The 17,717-nt window shown below is 34.7% G+C and overlaps 1 protein-coding gene across 3 annotated transcripts in view; it reads left to right on the forward strand.

Annotated features, from left to right (window-relative positions):
- PARG (poly(ADP-ribose) glycohydrolase) overlaps window positions 1-17,717 on the forward strand; it is a 181,398-nt gene that overhangs the window by 81,545 nt on the left and 82,136 nt on the right. For all 3 annotated transcript variants that reach the window (XM_054572362.1, XM_054572360.1, XM_054572361.1), the window contains exons 8-9: window positions 3,154-3,246; window positions 7,427-7,584. In XM_054572362.1, coding sequence (XP_054428337.1) covers window positions 3,154-3,246; window positions 7,427-7,584 — 251 coding nt within the window. The remainder of the gene's footprint in view (window positions 1-3,153; window positions 3,247-7,426; window positions 7,585-17,717) is intronic.

Consider the following 17,717-nt stretch of genomic DNA (forward strand, 5'->3'; position numbering starts at 1 on the left):
TAATTTTCTGAGCACAGGTCTTTTACATCCTTGGTTAGGTTTATTCCTAGGTATTTTATTCTTTTTGTAGCAATTGTAAATGGGATTTTTTTCTTAATTTCCCTTTCTTAGTTCATTAATTCCCTTTCTTAATTTCTTAGTTCATTATTGGCACATAAAATGCAAATTATTTCTGGATATTAATTTTGTATCCTGCTACTTTGTTGAATTCATTTATCAGTCCTAGTAGTTTCTTGGTGAAGTCTTTGAGATTCTATATTACAGTATCTTGTCATCTGCAAACAGTGACAGTTTTACTTCTTCCTTTCCAATTTGGACGTCTTTTATTTCTTCTTGTCTGGTTGCTGTGGCTAGGACTTCTAGTACTGTGTTGAATAAGAGAGGTTAAAAGCACGCATCCCTGCCTTATTCCCAATCTTAAGGGGAACACTTGTATTTTTTTGCCCATTGTGTATGATGCCGCCAGTGGGTTTGTCATAAATGGCCTTTATTGTGACCTAATCCACCTTGCTGACAGTTTTACCCTTTGTGACAGCATGGATGGACCTGGAGGACATTATGCTAAGTGAAAAGTAAGCCAGTCAGAGAAAGACAAACACCATATGATTTCACTCATATGTGAAATCTAATGAACAAACTGAACTAACAGGGAAAATGGGGACAGTCGTGTAGATGGAAGGCAGACTGCTTGGGGGGGGGGGTGATTTAGAGTGTGGAGAAATGAGGAAAAAGGACTCATGGCATGTACAGTAGTGTGCTGATTGCTTGGGGAAGCAGGGTATAAGGGGACTAAATGGTTATGGACAAAATACAGTAAAGATTAAAAAATTAGATCTGAAGGGCATTATGCTTGGTGAAAAGGGTCAATATTTAAAGGACATAGTCTTATACTCTCTGATTTCATTTATATAATATGACAGAATTTTAGAGATGGAAAAGAGAATAGTGGTTGCTAGGTTGAGGAATGATTGGAGGAAGGAGTTTGTGACTGTGAGTGGACAGAATGGGGGAGATATTTGTTGTAATGGAGCATTTCTTTATCCTGATTTTGGTGATGGTTACAGGAATGTACATATGACGAAATAGCATAAAAGGATACACATAAATTTGTCCAGTATTAATTTCTTGGTTTCAGTATTCTGCTATAGTTATGTAAAATGTAACCATTAAGGGAAACAGAGTGAAGAGTAAAATGGACTTCTGTATATACTAATTTTGCAATTTCTTATGAATGTATAATTATTTCAAAATTAAGTGTTTTAAAAAGCAAAAATAGGTTATTAATAAGAAGATTTTGTAAATTTTAATCAAGTGCATTAATATATATTATGTATTTTCAGATACAGGAAAGCAAGTAGAGATGGGAAATCATAAAAGACAAACAGGGGCCATGAATGTCATTTTTATGCTTCAAATTATGATTTGAAGATATGGTTTTAGCTTCCCAAGGGTATCTAGAAAAGGAAAAATTTTAAGGTCTCATGTGTTTCTAAAATAATAGGATGCCTTCTATGAATGTATTTTTTTAATTTCATTTTTATTTTTATTAAAGAGACTTAAAGCTTATATGGAAGAGGTAGGATGCCTTCTATGAATGTATTTTTTTAATTTCATTTTTATTTTTATTAAAGAGACTTAAAGCTTATATGGAAGAGGCAGCCATTTAACCCTTTTGGATTCTTAAGCTATTTTTTTACATGTGTAAATTTCTCATTATAGAACAGTAGGATTTAGCTATTATTCACTTCCCCCATCACCAGTAGCAAAGCCTTATTTCAGTTTTCCCATTTTCCCACTATAGTTGTATGTATTTCAATTAGATCAATATTCTGTTTTCTTAGCAGGATGGTGAAAACACTGTATCTAAGATATGATTGCTCTTCTGCTCTTCTATAACTTTTTGTTTTTTCCAAAATCAATAATTGTGTTGTGCACTTGCTTAGTTTTCTGTATATCTATGATTAATAAATATATCTGTATATCACTGAAAAGCAAATATATTTCTGTTCCTTCTGACTGAAGTTTTTTTCTTTGTGCTAAGCATAGGTTAAATTTTAGAGCTTTGGTGTATAAGACAATTCTTAGTGTTAGGAATTTCCTGTAAAACCAGAGTGAATATGAATGATCTTTGTTACTTTTTCTGTTTACACACAAACCCAGTCCTGCTGCAGGTAAATGAATGGATATTTTTTTTTATTTTGGCTTACAGCGAGGAAATCTATAGGTATTTTTGAATATCTATATTCTGATAGCAGAGGAAATCTATAGATATTTGTTAAGAGTCTGAAGGTCATCAGTTCCAAATACTGGTCCCATAAGGAAGTAGGGATAGGTGAGAATGCTTGGGTTCTACTTCTGATTAATTGCTTAATTGACCTTCACAATCTAGGATGATCAGGTAACCTCCTTTGTCTCCGTTGTCTCTTCACTTCAATAATGACAGTTATCAGACTGTATTATAAATGTGACCTCTTCTAGTTCAAGTGTGATTTCAAGTAGATAAATGATTTACCTTAATCTCGACTGTATCTCCTAATTAAGAGTGTTGTTATTTTTAGTACTTTTAAAGAGGTACACTGATATTTAGAGTGAAATTAGATTAAAAGGCCTAAAGTAATTTCTGAAACCTAGTAGAGATGGGAAATTATAAAAGACAAAACTGGGCCATGAATGCCATCTTTATTGTGCTTTAAATTATGACATGGAAATTTGGTCTGGAAAAGGCAAATTCTAATGTCATCAAAAACTTCACTGTTTACTATCCAATAATGTACTCTGATATAATGAGTGTGGCTTTTATGGTGATTTCTTTAAATTCTAGACTGTTGAAGCTAGATGGGTCCTTGAGGGCTTCTGGAGAGTTCTTGATGGCCACGCAGTTAGTTGACATGACCAAGGGCAGAGTGTACTTTTTTTTTTATTTGTAACTGTTTTATTTAATTGTGAATGCTGATATAAGAGATATTTGATATTTGGGATACATAATTAGTTTTCAGAGGGCATTAACATACATTTGGAAATGAATTTATAAGTTCACCTTCATGCACCTGTTAGTACTGATAATATGCGTTATTATAAAATCCTATGAAAAGCAGGTATGTAATTTAAGTTCATAGCAGACAATCACTGATAACATATTTCATTGGTTTTCAGGTACTTGAAGAAGCAGAAGCCCAACATTTATATCAGTCCATTTTGCCTGATATGGTGAAAATTGCACTTTGCCTGCCAAATATTTGCACACAGGTTAGTGGAAATACCTTCTTCCCCAGTAACTTTCTTCTGACACATAATTAAACTCTAATGGCCAAGGTCAAGGAAGCAGAAAAGAGGGACGGGTAAAAATTTTTACCAAAGAATATGATAATTTTGCTAGAAAAGGTTAGAGGCTAAAGAAATGCTACAAAAGGACATTAAAAATGCAGCATTCAATTTCTGAGCTTCAGTTTATACTGTTGAAGTTTGCTTACTCAGACTTCTTTTTCTTTTTGTTTAAACAGACCCTAACTTTAAAAAAAAACACAAAACAGTAGTAATTATTTCAAAAACATAACAATGGATTATCTTCCAAATGGCTTAATCATACCTACTCCCTCCTCTACCCACCCCCTGCCCTCAAAAGGGTATATTGTATAACAAATGAACTCATGGTATTTTCTTAATTTTTAAAAGTAGAAGAAGGAATTTGGTAATATTCTGTTTTGTCTGGAGTTTTAAAATTGTTTATTGATGTATACCAAACTACTTCAAACTTCAGTGACTTACGTGTCTGTCTCTCCATATGCTGATTGGGGGTCCTCATGACCTGGTTACTGACTTCCCCAGAACAAGCTGCTCAAGGGAGAGAACAAGGAGTACTTGTGCCTTTTTTGATTTAGTTTTTAAAGACACCCAGCATCATTACTGCTACTTTTCTATTCATTAGAAATTAATTGCTAAATCTAGCCCATGCTCAAGGAGATGGAAATTAAACTCTAATTCTTGAAAGAAGGAGGTATCAAAGAATTTGCATGCGCATTTTCAAACTCCACAAGAGGTGTTGGTTTGTTCTTCATGATTTTCTTCCCACATTTCTCACAACAGTGGTTTGAATTTGCCTTTGTCTTTTATTTTTAAGGCCAGACCCCTTGCTGCATGGATGCTAGACAGGGTTCTACTTAACACTGTTTCTCCACAGAGGCCTTGGGGACATTCTGGGTGGAACAGTGTCTGAATGTGTGAGATGGACTTATGTATTTTGATCTGTCAGTGGTGTACCTCAAAAACTACAAGCATAGTCGCTGGGACAACCCAAAATCATGTCCAGATCCCTGCATGCCATTCTGCCACCTTCAGTTGAGAACCATTGAATGTTTTTCAGTGTGCTCTACTTGTTAACATTTCACTGTGGTATTGCCAATTTAATGTAGCTTTAATTTTACCTCATTAATGCACTGTGTCTGAAATAAGTTTTTTTATTGGTCAGAGTAAATATATTTTAAAACTCACCTGGTTGTTTATGTTGGAAGTTATAGGCGTACCTCGGGGATAATACAGTTCACTCCAGACCACTGCAATAAAGTGAATATTGCAATAAAGAAAGTCATTTAATTTTTTGGATTCCCAGTGCATATAAAAGTTATGTTTACACTGTACTGTAGCCTATTAAATGTGCAACAGCGGTATGTCTGAAAACAATGTATATACCTTAATTATAAAATACTTTATTGTTAAAAAATGTTAACATAATCTGAGCCTATTGGAAAAATGATGCCAATAGACTTGCTGGATGCAGCGTTGCTACAAACTTTCAATTTGTAAAAAACAAGGTATCTGCGAAGTGCAATAAAGCAAAACTCAATAAAACAAGTTATGCCTGTATTTGCTTACTTGTGTTTCATGTTTATTCTTTTTCCTTTCCCTCCTTGCTTTTTTCCTCACCTACTTAAATATCTCTCTGCCTCTTAGGCTCTAACTTGTACTTCCCCTGCAAAGCCTTCCCTATTTCTCCCAGCCAAATCTAATCCTTCCTATAGCACTCAAATCATATTTAGCACATTATTTTGTAATTTATGTCTTTATATATCTCATCTGATTATGTTCTTCAAGGGAGATCCTCTTTGTGTTTCCCAAATTTAACATAGTGCTTAATTAAATGTTTTTTTTATTTTATTTAGTTTTTATTTTTTAACCGACATTCAATATTATTTTGTATTAGTTTCAGGTATACAGCATAGTGGTTAGATAGTCATATACTTTACAAAGTGTTTCCCCCAATATTTCTAGTAGTCACCTGGCACCATACATAGTTATTACAGTATTATTGACTATATTGCCTATGCTGTACTTTATATCCCCATGATTATTTTGTAATTACCAATTTGTACTTTTTATTCCCTTTACCTTTTCACCTAGCTCCCAAGGCCCCTCCACTCTGGCAACCATCAGTCTGTTCTCTGTATCTATGAGTCTGTTTCTGTTTTGTTTGTTCCTTTATGTTGTTCTTTAGATTCCACATAATTAAATGCTTTTGAATTGAATGTATAGTTCATAATTGACAATGTATTGCCTTTAGACATGAATCACTTAATCTCCTCTTCCCCTTATGCTTAGGAGAGAATATTTTCATATTTAATGTGATACATATATTCAAAAGCATGTAAATTTGTAAGCTATAAATCACTTGGCAGAACCAAAATTAGACTTGTGGCTCCCCAGCATTTTTTCCTGACTTAAAATAGCCTTGTTCTACCATTAGTGTATTGATGCCATGAATAATTTTAATTTGGTGCTTGTCTACTGAAAAATAGTTCTCTGCTTGGACATGCACTTTGGAAAAGATCTTTGTTTATATTAAACAGTCTCTTATTTTATTTAGTTGAGCACTTGAGAGTAAGATTTACATCCTTGGATTTTCCCCAAGTGAGCTTTCAGATATTTCTTCCTGACCAAGAGAACAGAAATCACTTATTATATTTAAAATTACACTATTTGGTTATTAGAGAGACAAGAAATATTTGTGTTGAAAGTTTGTGAAGCTGAAAATATCACCATTAATTTGTAAAATCATTTTGTGGGTAACTTGGTATATGGTAGTTAAAATCTCATTTCTTACTAAAACCAAGTACCAGTTTGCTTTAAGCCATTAACACATTGTTACCTTTTCTAAACTTACAGCTAGATTGTAAGTAAATGTACAGGGTGGGAAATGGAGAGCATTATGACATATTTCCTCTCCCTTAGAAATAGTGATTGCTAAGTCCTAAAAGGAGAGAAAATTTTTGATACCACAGTGAAAATAAATTCTTTGTTTCCCTTGTTTGTTTACCTTTGTATTTTTCTAAGAGAAATAGTTGAACTGCAAGTTTAATCTTTTCTTTTTCTAGCAAACTCTTATTCTAGCAATGATGTGTATTTTCTGTTACTAGGAGAAAAGTTCATTCTTATAGTATTGCAGTTTTGATTTGTCTTGCCTGCCTTTCCTCAGTGTCATTTCTGATGTTGGTTCCCAAGATATGATCAGAACAGTTCTCTTTGCATAGTGGTTTGTGATTAATGCAGGTATCCAGGATTTTTAATTCTGGCTCTTATTGAAAGGTAGAAGGAAAAGCATCCCCTGACCTGAACATTTTGAACTTAACAACTGATGTATAAAAGAGATATTGGCAGTTGGTCTTTGATGTTACCATTGTGTCTTTAAACTTATTGTATAAACATTTAGAATAGAATAAAACCCACTGGATACACTAATCAGGTCCTGTGGATTATATAGAAACTGGAAGATCAATAAATTTAGGTTTGGTACAACTAGAAGGAATTTCAGACATCAAAATCTTGAAGATAAAATGTCCTGCTTCTTCCTTGACTTGGAATGCTTAGGTAGAAAATGCCTGTCTTCTTAAAACTTATACATAAGTCTGTATACATATATTCTGTTAATTGCTATCAAAAAATTAGGTTGAGTTTCATAAAGAAATTGTCAATGTGAAGTGTGATTCAGAATTAGAAGGAAAATACTTATTTATTGGGTTATTTTCCATAGATTATTTTATTTAGGACTAAAAGAAAAATTGCTCTAACAATATTTAATATAGTGAGAACAAAATTTTTTATATGTGACAATAAACTGAACATTATATCATTGTCCTTTACCCTTTGCTTTAAGTTTTTATTACATGGGTAATGTGTTTTAATTTCTTACTTGCTAAAGCAATCTTGTTTTTCACTAATAAGTAATGTTTTGTGTTCTCTTTACTATCATTATTTTTAAGATATCTGCAGTTAGTCAAACAAGTACATTTTTCTAACAGTATTGCTGATTTAAGAATTCAAGAGTAGCCTGAAGGTATTCCTACCTTAATTTAGTAAATGCCATTTGAGGCCTCTGCTGTTGAAATTGCTGAACTAATTATTGCACTTTTTTTGTATTCTTTCTTTCCTATATCAGCCAATACCGCTCCTGAAGCAGAAGATGAATCATTCCATCACAATGTCACAGGAACAGATTGCCAGTCTTTTAGCTAATGCTTTCTTCTGCACATTTCCACGTCGAAATGCTAAAATGAAATCGGAGTATTCTAATTACCCAGACATTAACTTCAATCGGTATGTTTTCAGAGAACATCTCTTTAAAAGTGAAATGGGAAAGGAAGGAAAGAGCTAATAATATTTATAGAGTGATTTGCTATAGGCCAAACATTTTATGTATACTCAATTTATTCCTTACAATAGAGTGAGTTCAGTGATATTCTTGCCATTTTGCAGGCAGAATAAGTAGAGTTTATAGAACTTGATTAGGGTCCAGGAGCCAATAACACGCAGAGCTGAGGTTTAATCTCGGGTCTGTCTTACTCCATGGTCCATGTTCTTTATACCGTATCAGAATGTCCTCCTCCTCTTGAGTGTCCTGGATTCTTTATTCCTCTTCAGTGTGATTATTCACAGGAACATTTATTGTGCATTATATTCTTTGCTGAAAAAATGTTAGAGCTGAAGTGCAACCTCTTTTTTGTGAAGTCTGAGTTTAAAGTCATGAGTCTGAGTATTGTATGAGAGTTGAAAAACATATCTGCTAAGATGAAAAGCAGAAGTGAAAGTTGGCTTTGACGTTTTATAGACATAACTAATTTATCAATGTAATATTTTTAAATGAAAGACAAAAATATTTATACTATTTGAATACAATATTACATTGTGAAGATATTGATAAAGTTTTAAATTCTAACCATTTTTCCAAGTGATTACTCTCTCTACGTAAACAATGTGAAATCTTCTTGGCAAATGAAATCACATTTTTTTTTCTCACATTCCTTACCCCCAACCACACACCATCCTTCATGGGAAAACCACTGTGTTTTGTTTTGTTTTGTTTTTCCTGAGAATTATCCTTTGGCATGTATGGATAGAATGTGAGTTTTCTTCCCTAATATCAGGGGCCACCTTCAGGAAATTATTACAATATATGCACCTTTTTCCCAGCAGACTGTGTATAATGTCTTCCTCCACTACTTCCCTCCAGTCCCTGTCTCTTGCCTCTGAGGGTGGGGCTGTGTGGGCAAGTCCAGAGGAGGAGGTTCCATCAAGGAGCAGAGTCACACCTTTGTGTGTTTTTCTGTTTTTGTCTTCAAGGTTGAATGGTGCATTAATGCCACTTAGTTTACCATTTTAATGGTTTTAAAACTTTTTATTTTCAAATAATTTTAGACATGTAAAAAGTTGTAAAAATAGTACTGAGAATTCCTGTATACAACTCACCCAGCTTCACTGATGTTAATATTACTATATAACCATAGTAAAATTATCAGAACCAGGTAGTTAACATTGTTATAATACTATTACCTATAGACCTTATTTGAATTACAGCAGTTTTTCTAATATATTTTTCTGTTCCAGGATCCTCCCAGTTTGCACACTGTGTTTAGTTTTCTTTTCTCCTTCACCGTGTTCTTTAGTTTTTCCTTTTCTTTCATGACTTTGACACTTTTGAAGACTATACATCAGTTATTTTGTAGAATGTCCCTCAGTTTGGGTTTGGCTGACATTTTTGTACAAATGGAATGAGGTCATATGTTTTGGCAGAAATACCACAGAATTGATGTTGTGTCCTTCTCAGTGCATTCTATTAGTGGGCTTATGAGGTTGATATGTCCTGTTACTGGTGATCATCTGGCTAAGGTGCTGTCTACTTGGTTTTCCACTGTACAGTTACTGACTTTTTTTGGGGGGGTGGTTAATAAAGATCTTGGAAGAGATATGTTGGCACTATGCCAACATTTGCCTCACATTTCCCCCACTAATTTTAGCACCCACTGGTGAATCTTGTCTGCAACAGTTATTACTGTAGTGTTTGCCTATTTGTGATTTTTAATTCGATCTTTCTGCATTTATTAATTGGAATTATAAGGAAGAGCCATCCCTTCCCCTTCTCTTCTATATTTTATAATATTAATATCAGAATGGACTTATGGATATTTGAGTTAGAATTTAACATTGTCATTTATTTTACTTGTCAAATTGTTCTAGCTTTGGCTATTAGACCTCCTTCATGTTGGCTTCTGTGTTCTTTAACAATCCCTACTCTTGATTTTGAGCATTTCTTCCTTTCTGGAATCACAAGATGTTCCAGGCTCATCTTATATTTTCCACGGCCCAACTCTGGAATCAACCATATTTCCAAGAACCCCTGATTTCTTTTATTGGAGAATGGTATGGTATTTAGAACCAAGATCTGGGCAATAGGTGTGCTCTTGCTAGTAGAATATCATTGTTTCTAATACCACTTACTTTTACACATGGGCAGGATTTCTTACAACTCCACAAGGCAGTGTTGAAATAGATTCACAGTGACATGGAATTACTTTTAGCTTCTTGATATTTAGAATGTGTCTCTCTCTTAAGATGTTAATAATTCTAGGATTTAGCTGGTTAATACTTAATACACATTTTTATTAAAACTAAGCCATAGACAGTACAACTTACTGCATTTTGTTTTATTTATGTGTTTGGTAAATGAAAGCATAGGAGGTGATTTAACTGTAAGAATATTTTAATAATTCTTGAGCTATATTTTTAGGGCTTTCAGACATTTAAATACCAATGAAAATCTTTGTTGTTATATACTCTCCATTATCAACACTAAGGAGGAATGGGGAAACAATGAAAAATAATGTCATCTATGGAAGAGAATGGCTTTAAAATTTCAACAAGATGGTATCCATTTTATGTCATATCTGCTTTGGTTGTGTAAATACCAGTTGGAGGGGCATGTTTTAAACCTGTTTTTCCAAGTTGGTACATTACCTGTTTGTTTTAAGAGAATACTATTTAATCATTTAATTTATTCAAATATTCTCCACAGTGCGTTAAGTGCCTTGGGATTATAAGGCAAGGGACAAGCTAATTTCTGACTTCTGTGCCTGTGTCCTCCACGTGGCTTTTACTCATCCTTAAGCCTCAGTTTACACATCACTGTTCCTGATAGCTCTTTGATCCTGCCAGGGTACATTTCCTACTCCTCTGGGTTCCTATGACAGCCTGTGTGTACCTCTGGTGATATAAAGGAGTGGTGCGCAGTATCGTGATACTGTATTTGTAGAGGATATAATTTAATAAATGAAACTCTCCTGGAGGAAATAACTTTTGAATTAAGCATGAAAGAGTGAATAGGAGTTTTTACCAAGGAGGAGAGGTGATTGCATTCAGGGCAAAGGGAACAACATGTGTTGTATAATGGAACTGCCGTGAGAAGGACCCACAGGCCCAGGGACTGATGTGGGAGGAGGGGAAGGGCAGGAGGAGAGACTGGTGTACATGATCAGAGTTAATATTTTCAGAAGTTTGTTTTGACTACATTGTGGGAACCCAGTGGAGATGGGCCAGAGTATAATGAGCTTACTTACCCAGTTGGAGAGGCTATTGCAGTGCACCAGGAAAGGATGGTAGATGGAGTAGTGTAGTGGTGGCAGTGGAGCTGTGGAGACATTTGAAGGACAAGTCAATGTGATGGTAATGGACTGCACTGGAGGTTAGAGGAAGAGAGGCATCCAGGGTGCTTTCTAGGTTTGTATAACCAGAAACGCACCTTTTATTTTCTCTACATTTCTTACTGTACTGCTTACCTGTTTTGTTATAATTGCTTGTTTAATCCTTTCAGTGGGACAGGGATCTTACCCATCTCTTTTGTTGTTGTTTCATCGTCTCATGTGTTGTAGGCCTTCAATACATCCTTGTGGAGTGAATGAAAATAAATTTGAAGATGAAACATTGAGAAATCAGGTAACTGGTTAGTGGCTGAGTGCTAGGACTATAACTTAGACACCTCATCCTCAATCTTTTACTTTCCAAACTGCATCTTAGTCTTATGAGTTAGAAGGTGTTTTATTTTCAAGCTACATATAATTAATTAACAGTTTTTATCTTTCTTAAAGTTTTTTTTAAGATTTTTATTTATTTTTACAGAAGGGAAGAGGAGGAGAGAAATGTCAATGTGTGGTTGCCTCTTGCACGCCCCCTACTGGGTACCTGGCCTGCAACCCAGGCATGTACCCTACACTGGGACTCAAACTGGCTACCCTTTGGTTTGCAGGCTGGTACTCAACCCACTGAGCCACAGCAGCCAGGGCTAACAGTTTTTATCTTTTATGTCTCTGGTTTTTAGGGTAGGATTGAGAGAAAACAAAGAACTTTGGTATCTGCAATGCAGTTGTGTAAAGAATCTGTTTATTAAATACAATTTTTTTGCCTATTTGAAAAAAATTTTTAAATATTTATCATATAAATGGATTCACTCACTAGTAGTTAAGGGCTTTGCATCTCGTAGGTTTTCTTTTTTAATATACAAAAGAGAATGGTCAAAGTTTGTATGTAAGAAGTGTAAATTTCATTTTATAGAAATATAATTGTTTCCATGAGAGAATTCTTATATGAATAATAAGAATTCTGCAAACCATAAGTAGCCTTTTTGTTTGTTTGGAATAGCTATTTGATCAGCCCTAAGACCTGCAGAGATGCTGTAAATTTTAAAAATTCTACCCAAAATTCTGAAGACAATGTCAGGGCTCTAGTTTTTTTGGGGTGTGATTTATTTTTTGTATTTTTTTTTTTTGCAAGTAACACAGCTTATTTTATTAGACCAAAAACATTACTTTTATATTTGCAGTTCAGCATACCACTGTGATTTACAGAAAAGCCATGCAAGTAGCACAAGTAAAAAGAGAAATCGTCATACATGTTAGAAAGAGAAACTAATAGTATTTTTCTTTTAACAGTTGAACTCTTCCCCTAGTCCCTATATACATTTTATTATTCGTTTGTTTTCATTTTTTTAATTTTTAAAAAATTTTTCAAGTACGCTTGTCTCCCTTTACCTGCCCCCACTTTACCCTGCTCCCACCCACTTCCCCTCCCCCATCAATCCTTCTCCACCTTGGCTTTGTCCATGTGTCCTTCACACTTGTTCCTTGATCTGACCCTTCCTCCTTCACCTCCCCGTTATCCCCCTCCCTCCCTCCATCCCATCCCTGTCGGTTTTATCGCTTTCATTGTTGCTGGTCATATCTTCCTTGCCTGCTTGCTTTGCTGGTTAGGTTCCACTTATTGGTGAAATCATATGGCATTTGTCTTTCACCACCTGGTTTATTGCACTTAGCATAATGCTCTCCATTTCCATCCATGCCATCTTGAAGGGTAGTAAGTAGCTCTTTTTTTCTTTCTGCTATGTAGTATTCCATTGTATAAATGTATCGTAGTTTTTTGATCCACTCATTTACTAATGGACACTTAGGTTGCCTCCACCACTTGGCTATTGTAAATTGTGCTGCTGTGCACATTGGGGTGCATAGATTCTTTTGAATTGGTGTTTTGGGATTCTTAGGGTATAGTCCCAGCAGTGGAATCGCCAGGTCAAAAGGCAGTTCCATTTTTAGCTTTTTGAGGAAATTCCAAACTGTTTTCCGCAGTGGCTGCACCAGTCTGCCTTCCCACCAAAAGCATACTAGGGTTCCCTTTTCTCTACAACTGTACCAACACCCTTTGTTGATTTGTTTATGATGGCCATTGTGACTGGTGTGAAGTGGTATCTCATTGTGGTTTTAATTTGCATTTCTCTGATGATGAGCGTCCTTTCATATGTCTCTGTGCCCTGTGTATGTCCTCCTTGGAGAAGCGCCTGTTCAGATCCTTTGCCCATTTTTTAATTGGATTGTTTGTCTTCCTCAAGTGGAGTCATGTTGAGTTCTTTATTTATTTTAGATATCAAACTCCTGTCTGAGGTATCATTGGCAAATATATTTTCCCATACTGTTGGTTCCCTTTTCATTTTGCTGATGTTTTCTTTAGTCCTGAAGAAGCTTCTTATTTTGATGAAGTCCCATTTGTTTATTTTTTCCTTTCCTTGCTGTAGGGAACATGTCAGTGAAAAAATTGCCACATCAGATATCTGAGAGTTTCCTGCTTGTGTTTTCCTTTAGGACTTTTATGGTGTCGTGACTTATATGTAAGTCTTTTATCCATCTTGAGTTTATTTTTGTGCATGGTATAAGTTTGTGGTCAAATTTCATTTTTTTGCACGTAGCTGTCCAGGTCTACCAGCACCATTTGTTGAAGAGAGTTTTTTGGGTTTTTTTTTCCATTTTATGCTTCTGTACCCTTTGTCGAATATTAATTGACTGTAGAGACATAGGTTTATTTCTAGGCTCTCTATTCTATTCCATTGATCTATGTATCTGTTCTTATGCCAGTGCCAGACTGTTTTGATTACAGTGGCCTGGTAATATAGTTTGATGTCAGGTATTGTGATCCCTCATACTTTATTTTTCTTCTCAAAATTGCAGTGGCTATTCAGGGTCGTTTATAGTTTCATATAAAATCTATAAATGTTTGTACTATCTCTGTGAAATATGTCATTGGTATTTTAATAGGGATTGTGTTGAATCTATAAATTGCTTTTGGTAGTATGGACATTTTGATGATGATAATTATTTTAATCTGTGAACATGGTATATGCCTCCATTATTTGTGTCTTCCCTAACTTCTTTCTCCGGTGTTACGTAGTTTTCTGCATACAGGTCTTTTACCTCCTTAGTAAAGTTTATTCCTGGGTACTTTATTTTTCCTGTTGCTATAGCAAAGGGGATTTTTCCCCTGATTTCTGATTCTGATATTTCATTTTTAGTATACAAAAATGCTTTCGATTTCTGAATAGTGACTTTGTATCCTACTGTTTTGCCAAATTCACTTATTAGGTCGAGTAGTTTTTTGGTGGAGTTTACAGGGTTTTCTATGTGCACTATCATGTCATCTCCAAACAATGATAGTTTTCCTCCCTCCTTGCCAATTTGGATGCCTTTTATTTCTTTTTCTTGTCTTACCGATGTGGGTAGGACTTCCAATACAAGGTTGAATAGAAGTGTTGAAAGTGGACATCCTTGTCTTGTTCCCAACCTTAGCAGGAAAGCTTTTAGTTTTTGCCCATTGAGAATGAGGTTGGCTGTAGGATTTTCATATATGGCCTTTATTATGTTGAGATCTGTCCCCTTTATTCCCACTTTGCTGAGTGTTTTGATCATAAATGGGTGTTGTACTTCATCAAATGCTTTTTCCTCATCTATTGATATGATCATGTGGTTTTTGTCTTTCCTTTTGTTTATGTGGTATTATGTTTGTTGATTTGCGAATATTGAACCATCCTTGCATCCCTGGGATGAATTCCACTTGATCATGGTGGATGATCTTTTTAATGTACTGCTGGTTGTGGTTTGCCAATATTTTGTTGAGGATTTTAGCGTGTATGTTCATCAGCAATATTGTCCTGTAGTTTTCTTTCTTTGTTGTGTCTTTATCTGGTTTTGGGATTAGGATGATGCTGGCCTCATAAAAAGAGTTTGAGAGTCTTCCCTCTTCTTGGATTTTTTGGAATAGTCTGAGAAGGACAGGGGTTAGCTCTTCCTTAGATGTTCTGTAAAATTCTCCTGTGAAACTGTCTGGGCCAGGACTTTTGTGTGCAGGGAGTTTTTTTTATATAGCTTCAATTTCACCTGCTGTTATCGGTCTGCTCAGGCTTTCTGCTTCTTCTTCATTCAGTGTTGGAAGGTTATTTTTTTATGGAAATTTGTCCATTTCATCAAGGTTTCCAAATTTCTTGGCATATAATTGTTCATAGTAATTTCTTAGAATCCTTTGTATTTCTGTGATATCAGTTGTTATTTCTCCTCTTTCATTTCTAATATTATTTATTTGGGTCCTCTCCCCTTTTTTCTTGTTGAGTCTGCTTAAAGACTTGTCACTTTTGTTTATCTTTTCAAAGAACCAGCTCCTAGATTGGCTGATTCTTTGAATTGCTCTTTTAGTCTCTATGTCATTCAGTTCTGCTCTGATCTTGATTATTTACTTTATTCTACTCCCTCTGGGCTTTGTTTGCTGTTGTTGTCTCCAGTTCTTGAAGCTGGAGATTTTGTTGGGTTTTAATTTTGGAAAGAAGTTGCTATAATTAATAATGCTTTAAAATGAAGTGTTTCAGTTGCTCCTTACTATTTGTTTCTGTGTCATGAGTAATCAGCTAGTGTGTGTATCTTGATGTTCCCTAAGATAATCCTTTGCTGTCTTAGTTGCAAGCTTTCTCAGAAGATTGAGTCTTTGACTTAATAGTAGAGTTTTTAAATTTTTTATTTTTTTGATTAGTTGTGTGTTTTCTTTATAGTTTAGGGTATATCAGAAAGCCTCTTTTCTAAAAAAGTTATTTTTAAAAACTGTATTATGGCTATTTTAAAGTATACCCAAAATATAGAGAATAGTATAATATAACCCATATTTTAATCACCCAGCTTCAATACCTCGCAGTATTGTTTTGGCTTTTTTTTACCTATCCAATGCCACTTTTTTCCATCGAATATTTTAAAAATCCCGGGCATTAAGTTTCACTTATTAAGAATTCAGTATTTAAACTCATCACAGATAACTTTACTCTATATCTTAGTTAAGTTATAGCCTCCTTCTCTAAAAAGATTAAGTTTCTCTTGTGGACAACTATAAATACACATTCCTCATCAGTAAAACAAGAAAAAGCACAAGAAAGGGAGTGAAGGTTAAATGTGATTAGAATCAGCAGTTATAGATTTTAGCAAGAATAAAAAATTATAAATAGAATATGATCTCAATTATGTTAAAATATCTATTAATATACTTCTGTATTCACATCTTTGCATATAGATGTATGAGCACAAAAATGGAGTGATAAGAAAATGAATTAAAATATGATTACCACTGGGTAGTGAGATAAAAACACAACACTTTTACTAATTTTTTTCTATATTTTTAAAACTGTTTATAATGACATTTATTACTTTTCTATCAGAAGAAAAGTAGTTACTTAAGAGGAGAACAAGTCAATCATCGGAAATGGAGCAGAAGGTACAATTACTAAAAAGACCGGATAGTTTTTTTTAAACTATTTGATTTTGAGAATGGAATCCCACAGATTTTTTTGAGCCCTTCTTGGACAGCTGGTATAGATAGTTTATTTATTCCTAAATATACTCCTGTAGACACAGTATCATTACCTCCCTTTTATCTTAGCTTTTCCATTTGGCATGGAAAAGAAACACAAGGGCCCTCTGAGGGCTGGCACCTGCATGCTTGACATCCTTTTTCTCCCAACAGAAAGATGGACCTCAGGTTTAGGATGGCTGACAGGTAAAGTCAAGAAGTCCTGGGAAGTGTGGCTTTCATGATTTTTCCATCTCCTATCACCAATTACCAGAATATATATTAATTTTAATAAATGTTTTAATTTTAAAGCACGTTTATTTTTCAGCTAAACTTCTGACAGGAGTGCTGGAACTTTTTGGAAACAGCATCTTTATCTTTGTGCATGGTCTTTTATCCTGAAGACTGAACTGGGTTGGCATGTTAGGCTTGAGGGGAAAAGAGGCTGAGCCACCTTTCTTCATGAAGGGAATGTGGATTAGAACAATATGAACATTTTATGTAAATGATTGCTGTTTTTTTGCTGGCTATTATGTAATACCTTATCCAGCACGAGAACCTCTGCTTACTCAGCATTATCTGAAATTTTTTGTGTGTGTGAGAATATCTCTTTATCATAGCTAATATTTACTGAGTACTTGCCATTTACCAATCACCATCTTTTTTAATTTAATCAATGTATTAATCTTATAAATTAGGTATTTTTCTCATTTATTCAGATGAAGAGATGAAGGCTTAAAGGACAGTTTACTTCACCAAGTTAATTTGTATAATTGGGATTCAATCAGGAGGGTACAGGGAGCGCCCTCTAGAAGTTGTATCCATCCCTTAACGATTCTACTATACAACCTCCTTTTAATGAACCACATTAATACTTCTGCTTCATAGCTAGTCAGAGATTATAACTCTCCTTAGAAATAATTCTCGATCCGTAAAATGAACCATAGTCACTTGTCAGTCCAAAGTGACCATGAGAGATTTAAACTCAAGTATCTCAGTAGCATTTTCACCAAATAGAATTTAAGTAGGTCTGTATGTAGGCCTACTCTTATTTTCCTGACTGACAGATGATTTTTTTTTTTTTTTGGTCACCAGAACCAAGGCAGGTAAAAACCTGTGGTAGTCTATACAGTTGTTTTAGGGACTCTTCAACAGCAGGATATGTGCACTTGCCTCTCACTGAGTTGGTGTATGTTTTAATAAGCCTAAACTAGCAAACGCAGGAACGAGGATTATACATGATCATTGATGTAGTCTAT

This window comes from Pteronotus mesoamericanus, unplaced genomic scaffold, assembly GCF_021234165.1.
Source record: "Pteronotus mesoamericanus isolate MK-2021 breed Mesoamerican mustached bat unplaced genomic scaffold, CSHL_Meso_final contig_230, whole genome shotgun sequence".
Taxonomy (NCBI): Eukaryota; Metazoa; Chordata; class Mammalia; order Chiroptera; family Mormoopidae; genus Pteronotus; species Pteronotus mesoamericanus.